Source organism: Cetorhinus maximus, chromosome 11 (assembly GCF_964194155.1).
Source record: "Cetorhinus maximus chromosome 11, sCetMax3.hap1.1, whole genome shotgun sequence".
NCBI classification, from domain to species: domain Eukaryota; kingdom Metazoa; phylum Chordata; class Chondrichthyes; order Lamniformes; family Cetorhinidae; genus Cetorhinus; species Cetorhinus maximus.
Window position 1 is genome coordinate 6,818,217 of NC_135889.1, and position 16,277 is coordinate 6,834,493.

A 16,277-nucleotide genomic window follows, 5' to 3' on the forward strand; every position below is an offset into this window, starting at 1 on the left:
CTCCGTTTTTGGCCAAAAATTTCTCATTGCTGTTTGTGGGACCTTGCTCTGTGCCAGTTGTCCACTGTATTTCTGTGTTCATGTGTGAACATTAGATGTACCTTCTATCATCTGAATGAGGTGTAGACCAAAATGCAAGGCACCTTGGTTGAATACTTGCATCCTTAACAATGTGACTAAAAAGCTAGTTTCCAGAGCTCATATTGCTTGGAAAAACATAAGACATTATATGATGGAAAAGGCTGTTTGTTCCAACCAGTCTGTCAATGTGTCTTCTCCACATGAGCAGTAGCCCTAGTCCCTTTATCTCCTATCCTTCAACAACCTGTTTAATGCTTTCTTGTTACTAGATTAGTAATCCAGAGGAAATTAGTTCAAATCCTGACATGGAAGTTTGAGAAGGTGAATAAATTTAAACATGAAAAAGACTGACATCAGTTAAAGTGACCATGAAGCAGTTGGATTGTCATAAAAGCCCAACGGATTCACTAATATCCTTTAGAGAAGGAATCTTGCTCTCCTTACTCAGTCTGGCCTGTACGTAATTCCAGTCCTGCATTGCTGACTCTGAAGCCCTCTGAGTTGCATCAACTTCTACAGCAATGGTTCAAGAAGGCAGCCCACCATCACCACACCAGGATAACTAGATGGACAATAAGGCGACTGGTAACATCTTGAGTATGAATTTTTTTAAAAAAATGTTTGTTTTAATCAGTAACACTGGCATTGCATTCCACAGCCTCAACCATACTTTAAAAAAAAGGCTTGCATTTATGTAGCACCTTTCACAACCTCAGGCTGTCCCAAAGTGCTTTACATCCTATGAAGTACTTTATGAAGTGTAGCTGCTAGTGTAATGTAAGAAACAATGCAGCTAATTTGCATACAGCAAACTTCCACAGACAGCAATGTGATAATCTGAGGTTATTAGATTGTTTAGTGATGTTGATTGAGTAATAACTGTTAACCAGGACAAAGAAAATAGGTCCCCTGCTCCTCTTCAAAATAGTGCCATGGGATCTTCTGTCCACCTGAGAGTCCACCTGGTTTAATGTCTCATCCGAAAGGCAGCATCTAACTATTCAACACTTCCTCGGTATAGCACAGGGAGTGACAATCTAGATTTTTGTGCTCTTGCCTCTGAAGTGGTGCTTGAACCCACAAACTTCTGACTCGGGCAAGACTGCTACCCACTGAGCCACAGCCAACACAACTTGGGGAGTATCTTGCTAATGTTGGATAGACAATAAACCCGAGCCTTGGTTTTACAGCAAGATTCATTGATTAAATCCAAATAAATGTTGTTTGAGGTTTGAGAGAGGCAGTGAATCTAAATTAGTACTAAGGTACAGTTGCAAAGCATTAATTTGTTGTGGTATGATCCTGCAGTATCCTATTCAACAGATGAGCCAAGGTGATGAATGCTGGTTGGATGTACGGCTGCAAAAGGTATCACTGCCAGTCTAATCTTGTCCTCACCTGATGTCCATATTGCCATCCAAGTTTGTGCGTTGGAATTCTTGCAGGTTTTCTCCCTCGCCCACTCTAGAGGCTGTGCCACTCGGGCTGAAATCAGTATAGCATGATGCATATCGGGAATCAATCGTGGGATCTTTGTGGCCAGTATGGCTCAGTTACTCCACACTCTTGCCATCTGATCTATAAGGAGAGGAGCTGAAGTAGAATGAAAACTCCTTAGATTCAGCTGGTTTATGTGGCTGCTGTGACTTGCAACTTTAGTATGAGAAACCACATTGGAAAAGTTAAAAAGGGGCCTGGGTTTTGTGCTATTTCAGTCATGAGTGCTCATGTTAGAGGATTAGAATGTAACATTGGACATCTTTGTTTTGAAACCTTTCACTTCTGAAGAATAAAGCAGCAGCATAATCTTTGGGCGGAGTTAGGAATGAGAATTTTCAGTGTTTTGTTACTTTCTCTTGCCTGTCACTCGTCCTCTCAAATTTGCCAGAAAATAGCTACCCTTGCACTCTTATTAGTTTCGAGGGTAATGCCGATCTCTCTCATCAGTGCAGTTATAAAATGCCACTCCAAGATCTGTGGCAGTCGAAGTTTCTACCCCCTTGCTGTGAGATTTGTTTTCAACAGTAGGTCTCTCTCTCATGTACTTGAAATGTGGGTGAAACAGCTCTAATTTAATGGCCAACCCAAGCTCTGAGGAGAGTTCCCAGAGCAATCATACTGATACCTTGCTTGAACATCTGCGATGAGGAGAGTTTGAGGAACTTGGAATTCTTCACTCTGGAGAAGTGCAGTTTCAGGGGCAATGTTGCTGAAGCACTTGGCATTCTTGGGGGCTAGATTAATTGATAATGAACAAGACAGCTGCAAACTTTTGAACCATGAGACATTGGCGATGGGTTCAAGTTCAGAGGGACACAGTTTGCTCGGAGGATGGTGAAGAGGTAGAAAACTGGACAGTCCAGGAGGCAATGAGAGTGGGTAGTGTGGGAAAATTTACAGAAGAATTAATTATATATTGAATGTGAGTGCACAATTAAAACTTCTGGTTTTGTGACTGGCCAAAAGACCACAGTATCTTTTTCAGTCCTGTACCTCCATTTATACTTGTAAAACCTTAGTTTTCCCACCCTCCCACTCCTCCCAACCCCACAGGTTGTCTCCCATAATGAGAACCTTGTAAAGTAACAAAGGGGTAGTGGCAGTGAGTTGGATCTGCCATTTTAGAGCTAGCCAGAGATTAGATATCCTCACACCAGCTGTATTCCTCTAAAACAATGCTGACCAAATTATTAATTAACAACAGCAAAAAGTTTAAGACTTCGTAGCTAGGAAGCTACTAGGAAAGTAATAACAAATAGGAGAAGGTGGTAGGTCCTACATCTATCAGCTTTTCCTTTTTTTAAAAAAAACTCCTAAATGCCATCAACTTGCTTCTAAGTTTGAAACCTTCTTATTCTTCTCTCCTACCCCTTTCCTGCAAAAGGTTCCTTGCCAGTTGTAACCTGCGGTCTGTGCTGTAAATGTTCTGTTTCAATCTTGTGCACTGGCTTGCTCACCCCTCTGTACCTCTGTCCCCCTTGCTTGTTCCCCTCCTCTCGTTCTCTGTCATGTGGTGAGAGACAGATATGCTGGCCTTTCTAGTTTATATTGAGGAGGGAATTGTTTTTGCTACTTTGAATTGCACGCCAGGTATTTTAATCATCAATCTTCTCATCTGTTATTTGTTTTTCAACCCATCATAATCTTCGAATATCAAGGTAATGATAATTGAAACTGACCAGAAGAATCACTGACTGCCTTCCTGAAACAGTCTCCTTAACATTGATATTGCTGGGATGTACAAAATGTTGACTTTAAAGCATAAATACATGTGACTATTGTAGCTATTTATTTTATTCAGGAATAAATAATGCCAATGCCTTTTATCTCAAGGGAGTCCCTGGGGAGATGAGCACTTAGATGCTCTGTTTCGAGTAGCAGATGGCTGGCATTGAATCACAGGCTCATGAATGATCGAGAGTTCATTTGAGGGCCCACAAATGCACATACAAGTCGAACTGCTCACGTGCCCACCCAGTGTGACAGGGGAGCAGTCTAGGCAGCTACAGATGCTGTTGGGTTTGTGACAACCACTGGCATCTGGGATCCAAGATGCAAAATTATGGAGGGACATTCTGATGCATGAATGGATCGTTGTACCATGAGAATCAAGTGGACAGGCGACATTGCGTATTTTAAACTGCGGAAACATTAAACTTTGTATCCACAAGTCTGTTGTGTTAGAGTATGGTCTACACGGAATGAGTTTGTCTAAGGCAAAGTAATTGCGTTTCAATACTTTGCTGATGGGACCTTTTGGACATGTGCTGTAAAATTTGATCTGAGGAAGGATTTCTAGGTAGGTTTCCCCAATATAGTTGAAAACATTGAATTTGACTCGTGGCTCTTAATTTTCCCATACAAATGCATGCTGGTGGAAAGAGCATTTGACAAGTGCAGTTACCATCCTTTTCCCTTCTCCTTGGCACCCTCAGTGTAAAGAGTCTTGTTTATTTTCCTTCTGCATGATTTTAAATGGGTCTTCCTTCCTTCCTGTTTGCATTCCTTTTCCCTTGCACCTCCACAGCATGTTCCCTCGAGTCGCCACAGTAGACAGGTCAGACGCCACCTTGACTTTGCGGAGAAGGACTTGGAGCTGAGGACTGTAAGTCACTATCACGGTGTATTGTGCTTGATTGCATGTATTCGCTTGTCCCTTGCTTGCATGTATTTACTGGTTTTACACTGCCTCATGCTACTTGCTATTTCCACACCCTCCCTTTCATATCAGGTTAAGGTTCTCATTAATTAAATCAGAAAATGGGCAGTTATGCCCAATGGGTCAATCAGCATCCGAAAGAAAGGTTCACAATTCTGATGTAAAAGGGATTCCTTGGAGGCTTTCCGGAGGTGGCATGTGTGCCTCTGAGATAGATGGCTAGAAGAAATGGAATATGTGCTGTGGATGCAGCTGTTTTCTTGACAGCAGTGCTCTGTCTCCAGAGTCAGATAGACCCCTTTGTTTATTCCATGGAAGCTCTTTCCGACGTTATTTGCTGTTGAAGATGCTCCTAACATGTAAATAGGGCAAAGTATGAGGCTCATGCAATCAGTGTCTTCCTTTTGTTGAAGAAATTTATAATGACTCACTTGAAGTCTACACTTGGCAGGAGTTAAATTTGGCTGAAGGGATTCTCGACTAGGAGCTATTAACAGAGCTTTACAAATGCCTGTGCAGCGTAGATGTGTATCGCAGTGTTTGAGAAGGAACTAAATTTAGCTTTCAGAGGTGCTTAAGGAAGCAATTTCTTCTGGAACAGATATCTGTGCTCTTGGCAGGTCTCCTGTAATTCACAACTTCACCTGTGAGTAGCCATGCTGTGCTAATCCAAAATCCGGCTGTTTTATTAAATGCTCGGTGGCCTGTATCCCATCCACTATTGATCTGTGATGTAAACTGAATTGGTGAAGCCAGAGAATGGTCCCTTTTTAAAAGTCTTAAATTATTACAGAAACATTAACTTCCAGTAAAGCTAAACGTCCTTTTCTTTATAGGCTTGTCTCTGCCTCCCTCATGAGCACCTCAACCAAATGGTTACTCTTCACATGTGAACTTAGATTTTAATTGCTAGCAAACTATGCAGATGTCATGGAGAGGTTGTTGTTAACTTGCTCAAGGGTCTTACGGGCACAATCAATCTCTGGCAGCTTCCCAAATGGGTATTTTTCATGGGTTTTAATGGGATTGGTTAGCTCAATTGGCTAGATGGCTAGCATGTGGTTTGGAATAATGCCCACAGCGATTCCCATTCCAGCTGAGGTGAACTTGGGACCTGCGTCCTCGGCCTGCACCCGAGAGTGGAAGGCAATGGCAAACCAACACTGACAAACACTGCTAAGAGAAACAGCTTAGGATAAAGCATCAGCAGACAATGAGCCAAGGAGCCTTCAGGCAAAGCATGAATGAAAGAATGAACCAGGCTACTCAATCCATTAGGAGTATCATAGTCAAGCCCATTCTGAACATGCACATTTTTTCAACTATAGATGATGATTAGAAGTGGGCATTTTGTTAACCCCCCAGGGTTCAGCAGGTAATTGTTATGATCGTGATTCTGACAAACACTGTACTAAACAGTTGTTAAGTATCTTGGTGTATAAGAGATATTGGATTTTAACACTTACTTATGTGTCCAGATTAGGTTTTAGTCAGATTACAGGTCAGGATGAATGAAGAGGGAGGAGGAGGAGAATGGGTGGATCTTCTGGCCTTTGTTTATTTTAAATAATGCATGCTTCCTCTTGGCCACTCAACAGAACAGTAACAATGCAGGGAAATAAGTTGCTAAACTTGGCATCACAGATTTGGGTAGCGATACATGACAGAAGTCATTTAGCTTCAAGTGGGAGAGAATAGCACCAGTTATCAAAACTCAAAACTCTTCTCCCCCATTTGAAGCCAATGATGTCTTCTCTCATTGTTTGAATGGGCATGGCTTTAATAAGAGTAAACTGGTTTAATAAGAACAATTTGCAAAATAGTTTATTACTTGTCAAGCATTCGGTAAAATTGATCTGCCTGGTCTCATTTAATGAAAACCTTACCCTGTTCATCTCTGGTTTGGTACTTAACCTCTCCCAAACTGCTTCTGTTAACTAAGCTCTCCTGCCTTCATGTTCCAAGGTAAGTGCTTTACACTTGTTCTGCTGTTGCAAAGAAATGTGAAATCCTTGATTGTAAATGGCAGCATTGTATCTGTTATATGTTCAGCTGAGCAACTTCACTACATCCCAACTCAACTAGCCAGTCTCAAAGCTGTGATCCAGGACTAACCTGCTAGCCTGTGTTACTTAGAAAACATAGAAAATAGGAGCAGGAGTAGGTCATTCGGCCCTTCAAACCTGCTCCACCACTCAATATGATCATGGCTGAGTAAGACTAATTGGTCAGTTTAATACATTCACTTCACTTGCATGAAATATAAGCAATAAAAGTAAATAATTAGCCATAGTCCACAAAGGACCATAGGCATCTCTGTTCATTCTCATTTATTACCTTCAGATATAAACTAAGAGAAAAATTGACAAAGTGCTGCTGCTCTCCCTGAGAAATTGGAGCATCACCGTTTGGGTTTCATGCCTTTTCATTGAACTACATGGAAAGGATTTTGTGACACAGTCATGTATTGTTTTGACGCATTGAATTTATGTAACTTTAAAATAATAGATTGAAGATACATATTAAAACCAGATGGGTCTGTTTGTAGAATGTCTCGGTTTATAATCTGTTTCAAATTCATACATTTGAGATGCCGTCTCTCACCCTGGACCACCTTGTCCCCATATGCTTTGAAATACTTTTAAGTTCCTGCCCCAAGGGAATGAGGGATTTCTGGTACTTTTATAAATTGTCTACTGTCATATCACTGAGGAGGAAGTTAGTATCATAGCACACCCCTGGCTGGGAACACAGGACAAATAGACACATGGACAATTGAGATTTCAAACAAGAGACTGTGAGCTACGTTCTTGACCTCGGAGCTGGGAGTGTAAATGAAGGCCAATATTTACAGTTAGAATTCCTTAGGAAAGGTAAGGCTAAAGACCAAGTTAGTGAGTCCACAAACTGGACTGGCTGAGACTGAGCTGAGTAAGCAGAACTTGCTTTTATCTATTATTTAAACGTTTACCCATTCAAAAAAAAATCGTTACAAACTGAGAGAACCACAGAAGGACATTACAATTGGCTTGGATTTCCACTCCAGATCGCTAATGCTCCTGCACACACACTGAGCTTTGTAAATCTTACAAATTTGTTTACAGATGAGGAACAACCATTTGTGAGAAGTATATGAATCCCCAGCATGAAGTGATGCTTTCAGCGAGGGAAGTAGCAGCCCCTTGCCCAATGCTCAAAAAAACCCATAACTGTTCACGGTATAACTTTTTAGTCAGTTGCATGTTTGAAGAAAAAGCCAGTATTACCTGTGCCTCAGTTATCCAGTTGAGGATGATGTGAACATCCATGTGCTGCAAGATACAAATGATAAATCAGTTGATATTGTGATTTAACATCAGCTATCAGTCAAATTTGAAGCATCTTTGCAGCTTGATGGGTTGGTGCCCCATACATGCTGTCAGAGGTGCAAGTTTGCAAAAATATTGCTGATTCCCATCTGTTTGCAGTTTTGCTCTCTCACCCAACCCCTTTGGCAGTGATGCTCGAGTTCTTCCATTCCTTTGGGAGATGTTTAGCCTTTGCTGAGTCACAATTCACTAATTTTGAAGCTCTCAGTCTGATGAAGCTTAATACACCAATGGAAATAGTGTTCACTGAGTGCTGTGTGCCATCTTCCACTTAATGTATCCTCTCAACTTCCAACTTCCTCCAAATGTAGTGACAGTCTTCACCTACCAGTACATCACACTGGTATTGCACAATTCAAATGTTTGGCTGGACAGAACGTGGAGTTGTATTGCTGACTGTCAGAGAGCAATGGACACCATGACATTTCCCCCACACCCACTGTCACGCTATTAAAATCAAGTGATGGTGTTGATTTGCTGTCTTCATGTAGAGCATTATGTTTCATGTAGATGAATGCTGCCCTTTTGTAATCATCTGTCCCAGTTTAAGCTGGTGAAAAGCACTCCCTTAGTAGTGCATTGATAGTGTTTAGTTACTGTGCGACAATCCAAGATTTAAATTGAGAGAAAAAATGACAAATTTTGTACAAGTCCTGTTAAGAGCATACCAGCTGCTGTGAAACATCAAGTTGAAACTTCCTCTGAACCTGGTAGTACTGGCCTTCTAAATATTGAATAGTAATTCACACTGCAGATATCAAACATACAGAAGCTGATCTATCATGAAGTTATATTGGGTATTGATCTAGCCAGTACATTACTTGGAATTCTTTCTCACTGGGAATTGAGCATTTTGAATATGTATAATCAGTGATTTCTAGCATACTGTAAAAATGTGACAGTAAACCCTGATCATTGTTGAAGTATTACAAAGTATTTTCAGCACAGAAGTAGGTTATTTGGCCCCACTGGTCCAAGCAAATATTTATACTTTGCATGAGCCTCTTCCCGCTCTTCTCCACCTAACCCCCATCAACATGTCCTTCAATTTCTTTCTCCGTATTGCGCTTATCTAGCTTCTCCTTAAATATAACTATACTGTTCACTTCACCTACTCCCGTGGTAGTGAGTTTTCGCCACTCTTTGCTTAAAGAAGCATCTCTAAATTCCCGATTTTAATTTATTAGTGACTGTCTTATATTTATGGCCTCTAGTTTTAGTCTCACATGCATGTGGAAACATCTTCTCTAAGCCTACCATATCAAATCCTGTCATCTTAAGGACTTCTATTAGATAACCTGTCAGTCTTCCCCTTTTCTAGTGAAAATAGCCCCAGCCTGTTCAATCTCTCTTAATAAGTATATGCCCTCAGTTCTGGTAGTATTCAATTTTTTGCACCTTCTCTGGTGCCTATACATCCATTTTTAAAATATGGAGACCAGAGTGTACAGTACTCCAAGTATGGCCTAGCTGAAGTTCTACACAAATTTAACAATGTTTCTGCTTTTTGGTTATATCCCTTTGGAAATGAATCCCAGTGCTTTGTTTTTTAATTACCTTGCTAATCTGGGCTGCTACTTTGTGAAATCTGTGTGTGTACCCTAGGTTCCTTTACCCCATTTATATACTTATTTTCCAAGGAGACTGTGATCTCCTTATTCTTTCAACTGAAAAGCACTACATCATAATTATCTTAGGGCATGTAATTGGCAAATAAACGTCAACATTCTCAAATTTATTAACGCCTTCCTTTATTTTGCTGGTCTCATCTGTATTAACTACACTCCCTATTTGGTGCCATCTGTAAATTTTGAAATTATAATTCCAATTCCTGTGTCCAAATTGTTTACATAAATGGTCAGCACTGATCCTTGTGGAACACCACTCCCCACCAATTGCCAATCTAAGTAACTACCTTTAATCTATGCTCTGTTTTCTATTTTGTAGCCAGCTTGCTACCCATTTGGCTGCTACTTCCCTGACTCTATATGTTCTGACCTTGGTCGTAAGTCTACTTAACCAGTTCACCTTGACAGAGGAGGGCAATGAGCCTTTCATAAGAGTGCAACTGTTCACGTCCTTTTCCAGATAAACCTAGCGGTGTACCAACAATATATTTTCATATATGCTTTTCTGTCCTGTATTCTGCCATTTGCACAGTGACAAGTTAAGCGCTGAGTACTCCCAGCCACTGAAGTTGTAATTTTTTTTGAGGACTGCTCTGTTAGATTTCCCTGTGCTGCTGCTTCTCCTAATGGTGCCAACTTTTAATACATGATTCCACCTTACCTGAGTGAGTTAGCCAGCTTGAGTTTCAGCCCAGTTCTGTTCTTATCCAGTACACCATGCTGCATTTTTCTTGAACACTGAATTACGTTAGTGCAGTAGGTCAGTGAGCCAAGTGCAATTAGTGCAAGTGAGTTGCTTTTTAGGTGATGGAGATATTCTTTTCAGTTTTACTGCAGATCGTTTCCTGATTAGTTCACTGTGCCAGGGAGCAATGCTATTGTCACTAAAATAACTCCTTGCTGTGTTGCATTGTGAAGAAATCAAAAAACACACACACCCCAATACTTAATTTGTGATTTACTATTGTATAAAATATTGCAAAGCAAATAAAACACCTCAGTTGGCACAGCATATGCTCCATTTCATAACCGTTGAGATTTAAAGATGCAATTTGGAGCAAATCCCAAGGTCTCTTCTAAAAGACAGGTTCAGTAGAGATTGTTCTCCCTGATCTCTGGAATAATTCAGTTCAGAACAGTGATGAAAAGCACCATCTGTTGCTTGGCAACAGTTTGTAATCATGAAGGAAACCTTTTAACATGAAAAGGATATTCATCGTTCCTTTCTGATGAGGGAGATCCCAAGTTCTCTCCAAAGATAAATTACATTCACACAAACCAAAATTAGCTGTCGACATTTATCCTTTATTTATAAAGGACATGTTCTGCCTATTTTCTGCTGGTTCTTCTACAATGGAACCTGCTCTCTATTGTTCACCTGGGACATTGCCCCCTTGGGTATGCTGCCAAAGCAGCTAAGTTTCATGTGTATGCCTTCACACTCATTTTCAGCTAACTATTCCAAATTGGAAACCATCAAAGCCAAAGCTGAACTCTTTACTACAAAAACTTACGTTGATATAAAGCCTTTAACGTAGCAGTGCCCTGCTTCACAGCAGAGCAGGCAAAAGGTGACACTGAGCCAAAGGAGGTGCTATCAGAACAAGTGACTAAAATAAAAGCAAAATACTGCAGATGCTGGAAATCTGAAATAAAAATAGGAAATGCTGGAAAAGCTCTGCAGGTCTGGCAATATCCGGAGAGAGAAACAAAGTTGACATTTCGAGTCTGTATGACTCTTTAGAGCTGAAGAGAGGTAGAAATGTGATTGGTTTTATGCTGTTGAAGATAGGGGGTGGAGCAGGCAGAGCAAAATAGGAGGTCAGGGATGGGTTGGAGCTCAGGAGAAACTAAATTGCAAAAGGCAAAGGGAGTGGTAATAGTGTTAAAGACTAAGGCAGGTGTTCATTGTGGCATAAAGGTCAGATGGCAGAAAGTGTTAATAGCAGAACAAGGGTCAGCACTTTCTGAAAGCAAAACATGTGAGCAAGTTGCAAACTGGCCCTTGGGGAGGGTGGAAAAAAATCAAAATGGATGACAGAGCTCATGGTCTGAAGTTGTTGAACTCATTGTTGAGTCCAGAAGGCTGTAAAGTACCGAATCGGAAGATGAGGTGCTGTTCCTCCAGTTTGCGTTGGGCTTCACTGGAACATTGTAGCAGGCCGAAAAGTATGATGCCACCACCAAACACAACTTCCCCTCCCCTCCCCTGTCAGCATTCTGAAGGGACCGTTCCCTCCATGACACCCTGGCCCACTCCTCTATCAGCCCAAACATCTCATCCCCCTTCCTACAGCACCTTCCCATGCAATCGCAGGAGGTGTAACTTTACCTCCTCCATCCTTACCGTCCAAGGCCCCAAACACGTTTTCCAGGTGAAGCAGTGATTCACCTCAATTTAGTCTGCTGCATTTGCTGCTCACAATGTGGTCTCCTCTACATTAGGGTATTACTATTCCAGTAACGTAACAACTATGCTGCCATGCTCCTTATCAAGGAAGCTTTACACTTTATATAAACTGTGCTACACCTGCCCTCTTGAGTGTTTGTTGGCACTGGGTGATTGAAATAGGAAACTTTCTGTTCCCCTGCCAAGAATCTCCTCACCTTGACAGTTGCAAAATTAAATGCAGACTGGATGATTGCTTTATGGAACACCTTTGTTCAGCCTGCGGTTAAGCTGGTAAGACATCCTTGGGTAAATATCATTAGTGGGAATCCTGACTCATTTTGGCCTGTTCCCCTAGCTCAGGGACACAGATGCTGTGTTCTGGCTGAGGTGAATCAACTTGAAATCGATTAGGAATCAATCCTGGAACCTTTCTGGTTTGTAGTGTCGAGTTCTGCGCTGCCTATTGCACTTAGCAACTGAGTCATCAGGAGATGTGGAGACGGGAGTTTTGTTTTGGGATATGTTTGTATTTGTGTGAAGTACAAACTCTCAGTGCATCTTTGGAGCAAATGAAACTCTGGGCCTAGAGAACTGAGGGGCAGTTCATTTTCTGCTAGTGCCAAACAAACGAAGCAGGAACAAGTGGATCAAGAGAGACCAGCTGTCAATATTGAGGGATATAGCAATGGCTTTTATTAGCAAATAAATAAAAGAATGGTCAAAGAAGGCCTGGGGCCGCTTAATGTAAGGGACTTGAGAATGAGAAATTGTTGGAGATGTTCAAGTACTTTGCCTTAGTTTTTAAGAGGAAGTTGGAAGTGGAACTGTAGGTATACCTGAAGAGGATCCTGAAGAGCCACACTAGAGACGAATATTCAAAAGAAAATAATTTAGTTCACTAGGACTAAGTAATGAAGTCTCCAGATATCACACCCTGAATAGAGAAGTAAGCAGAGACTAATCCATTTTCCAATAATCTTTGAAAATGGGAATTGTCACTGGGTGGCAGCAAACTGTTCTGTCCTGTTCAAGAGTGGGGTAAAGGGATAAAACTAGAAATTATCGACCATTTAATCTCTAGTGGGTTTTGGATAAATTTCTCAAGGCCATCGTGCAGAATTAAATTAGTGTTTATTTAAGACATGCCTAATCAGGGACAATCAGCATGAATTTGTAAAGGGCAGACTGTGTTTGATTGAATTCATGTAATTTATTGAAGAAATTGCAGTGTGTGGTCAAAGGGGATTGGCTGTGCATTTGATAAAATGCCACATAAGAGACTTGTGCATATTACCAGACCAGGAAAGCATGGCAGGTTTCTTTGGGTAAAGATTATTAGTGAAACTGTTGTGCTTTTTTTTAACAACCTGCCAGCTTCAAAGTCATTCCTACTGACTTTTTAAAAAGAAATTCAATTCTGGTTCTCAAGCTGCTACAATGGGATTTGAACTCGAGTTCAATACTCTGTATTACTATTCCAGTAATGTAACAACTATGCTGCCATGCTCCTTATCAAGGAAGCTTTATACTTTACATAAACTGTACTACACCTGCCCTCTTGAGTGTTTGCTGGCACTGGGTGCCTGAAATAGGAAACATTCTGTTCCCCTGCGCAAGAATCTCTTCACCTTGACAGTTGCAAAATTCACCAAGAAAAGCTGCAAAGCCTCTGTTTCCACTCATTGCACTTTCTACCAGGGACCTGTAGATAGTGATCCTGCTTCCTTCCTAGTGATAGGGAGGCCAAGTATCTAAAACCAGATAACTCTACACAGGCTGGCAATCAAAGTTTAGCTGGTCAACTTGACTGAGTTCCATATTGGGTAACGCACTCAGCCTTCGGGTGACCCAAGATGAATATCGGGTGTTTCTCGCCCAGGACACTTAAGGACCTGGATGTATGATGGTTTCCAAAGATCTCGTTTGGGGCGATGCACAGTGCTACATCATAGTATAACATTCTAGTAAGGTGTGTGTTTGAATATATCTGATCTTTAAGAAATATATATGTGTCTTTCCCTGTAAAGAGTTGGTATCAAGTGGTTTGCTGCTGAATTGCTTTTCTATAATAAATAGGTTGCTTTTTTATTCTATGCTTGCACACTTCAATTTTATTTTATCACTGCACTGATTTATTTCTCTTTTTCTTTATTTCCTGCACCAAGCATTCCTATCTGGACAGGGAAACGTCAATCATTTTGAGAAACATAGCTGGGAAACCTTCTCATTTGCTGACCAAGGTGAAGCGTATCTTCCAACCTGCATGTGATGAAACCCTGTAGGTAGAATGAGTAACCCTGTGACTTGTTGCCAATCCCATATCCTCGTTAATATTTATATATCAGGAATCTTTTTGATTTCCCTTTTCCTCAATCCCTTGCAGTATATTGACCAAGCTGTTGTTATTGACCAGCTTGTGTTACTGTGTCTCTTCCAGTAATTGGCTTGTTTGTTAACACTTCCTGCTTGTGACCCACCCCTTTCCCTGATGATGAGCGGAAAGTAGACTTTGTTTTGAGCTCTTTTTGTATTTGTGTATTTCAGAAACTTGCTACTTAATCAGGTATCTGCATGAGAGCATGACTAGTGCCTGCACGCTATCTCTTGTTACCCTTTCAGTGCACTTCCTGGGTAACTCGAAGAGGAGCTTTGCTCAGTTTTTACAATCAGCTCAGTCTTTGATTTTGTCATTCTGGCAATGTGTTTTGAATTGTGTGCATGTTCATTTATACTTCAAAAATACAAAAAAAAGACAACATGCAGCATGCCCAGAGAAAGATCAGTAGAAATATTCTGTGAAATTTATTGGTGCTAGCAAATTAACAGCACACGATTTAGCAAAGCTCCAACTTCTTGACATCCAGAAAGTTTTTAAAGATCGAGCACTGTACCGATATAGATTGTGCTGATTTGGTCTGCAGTGAGTTCTCCAACTCTCAAAACAAAGACACGAAATTGTATCAAAACTTCACTGATGGCTGCAAAAGCTATAAACCACATGGAGCCCTACCGAGCAAATATCTGAGAATTCCCAACGGTTGAAATGTTTGCGAAAGTTAGCACCACATTGATATTCCAAATGATGATTGCTATAGCTCAGAAATGTGGCCTCATTGGGACCTAGAACTTTATCAGTTAAAACTCAGTTATGTGATTGCACTATTCTGTGGTGCCAGTTCTTGTTTTATGAGATTCCACTTGTGAATTTTTAGTGGTAGGGCACAATCACAGAATCTTTACAATGCAGAAGGAGGCCATTTGGCCCATCCAGCCTGCACTGGTTCTCTGAAGGAGCACTCTACCTAGTTCCATTCCCCTGCCTTATCCCTGTAGCCTTGCACATTCTTTCTTTTCAGAAAGCAATCCAATTACCTTTTGAATACCTCAATCGAACCTGCCCCCACCACCCTCTCAGGAAGTTAGTTCCAGGCTCCAGCCACCCTCTGGGGGAAATTCTTTTCCTCACATTATTATTACTATTATTATTATTATTATTCCTTTTGCCAATTATTTTGAATCTGTGTCCTCTAGTTCTTGATACTCTTTTGAGTGGGAACAGTTTCTCACTATTTACCCTGTCCATACCCTCAGGATCTTGAATACATCTATCAAGTTTCCTGTCTCAAAGGAAAATGGTCCCAACCTCTCCAATCTATCCTGATAGTTACAGCTCTTTATCACTGGAATCATTCTTGTGAATCTCCTCTGTACTCTCTCGAATACCTGCACATCTTTCCTCAATATGGTGCTCAGAACTGGATGCGCTACTCCAGATGAGGCCTAACTAGTGTCTTATATAAATTCAACATGACCTCCTTATTCTTGTACTCAGTGCCCCTATTAATAAAGTCTAAGATACTATATGCTTTATTAACTGCTCTCTCAACATGCCCTGCCATCTTCAATGACTTATGTACATATACACTGAGGTCCCTCTGTTCCTGCATCTCCTTTATAGTTTATCCCTTTATTTTATACTGTCTCTCCATATTCTTCCTGCCAAAATGAATCACTTCACTCTTCTCTGCATTGAACTTCATCTGTCACTTGTCTGCCCAATCCACCAACACGTCTTTATCCTTTTGAGTTCACGACTATCCTCAACACAGTTGACAACGTCCCAACCTTCCTATCATCTGCAAATTTTGAAATCATGTCCTGAACACCACAGTCTAGGCCATTAATATATACACTGAACCCTGGGGAACTCCACTACAAACCTTCCTCCAACCTGAAAAACAACCATTTATCACTACTCTCTGTTTCCAATCACATAATTTCTTATCCAACTACCTACTTTCCCTTTTATTCCATGAGCTAGAATTTTGCTCACAAGTCTGTTGTGTGTATCAAATGACTTTTGAAAATCCATATAAACCACATCAACAGTGTTGCCCTTATCAACCTTCTGTTACCACCTTAAAAAAAACTCCAGTAAGTTAGTCAAACATGATTTTCCTTTAATGAATCTATGCTGGCTTTCCGTAATTATCCTGCACATGTCTAAATGACTATTGATTTTGTCCCGAACTATAGTTTTCAGAAGTTTCCCTACCACTGAAGTCAAACTGACTGGTCTGTAGCCACTGGCTTTATCCTTGCACCCCTTTTTGAACAAAGATGTAGCATTCACAATTCTCCAGTCCTCT

At 40.8% G+C, this 16,277-nt stretch overlaps 1 protein-coding gene across 2 annotated transcripts in view; it reads left to right on the forward strand.

Annotated features, from left to right (window-relative positions):
• Window positions 1-16,277, forward strand: part of raph1a (Ras association (RalGDS/AF-6) and pleckstrin homology domains 1a) — a 146,776-nt gene that overhangs the window by 76,433 nt on the left and 54,066 nt on the right. For both annotated transcript variants that reach the window (XM_078551448.1, XM_078551449.1), the window contains exons 5-6: window positions 4,109-4,186; window positions 13,794-13,868. In XM_078551448.1, coding sequence (XP_078407574.1) covers window positions 4,109-4,186; window positions 13,794-13,868 — 153 coding nt within the window. The remainder of the gene's footprint in view (window positions 1-4,108; window positions 4,187-13,793; window positions 13,869-16,277) is intronic.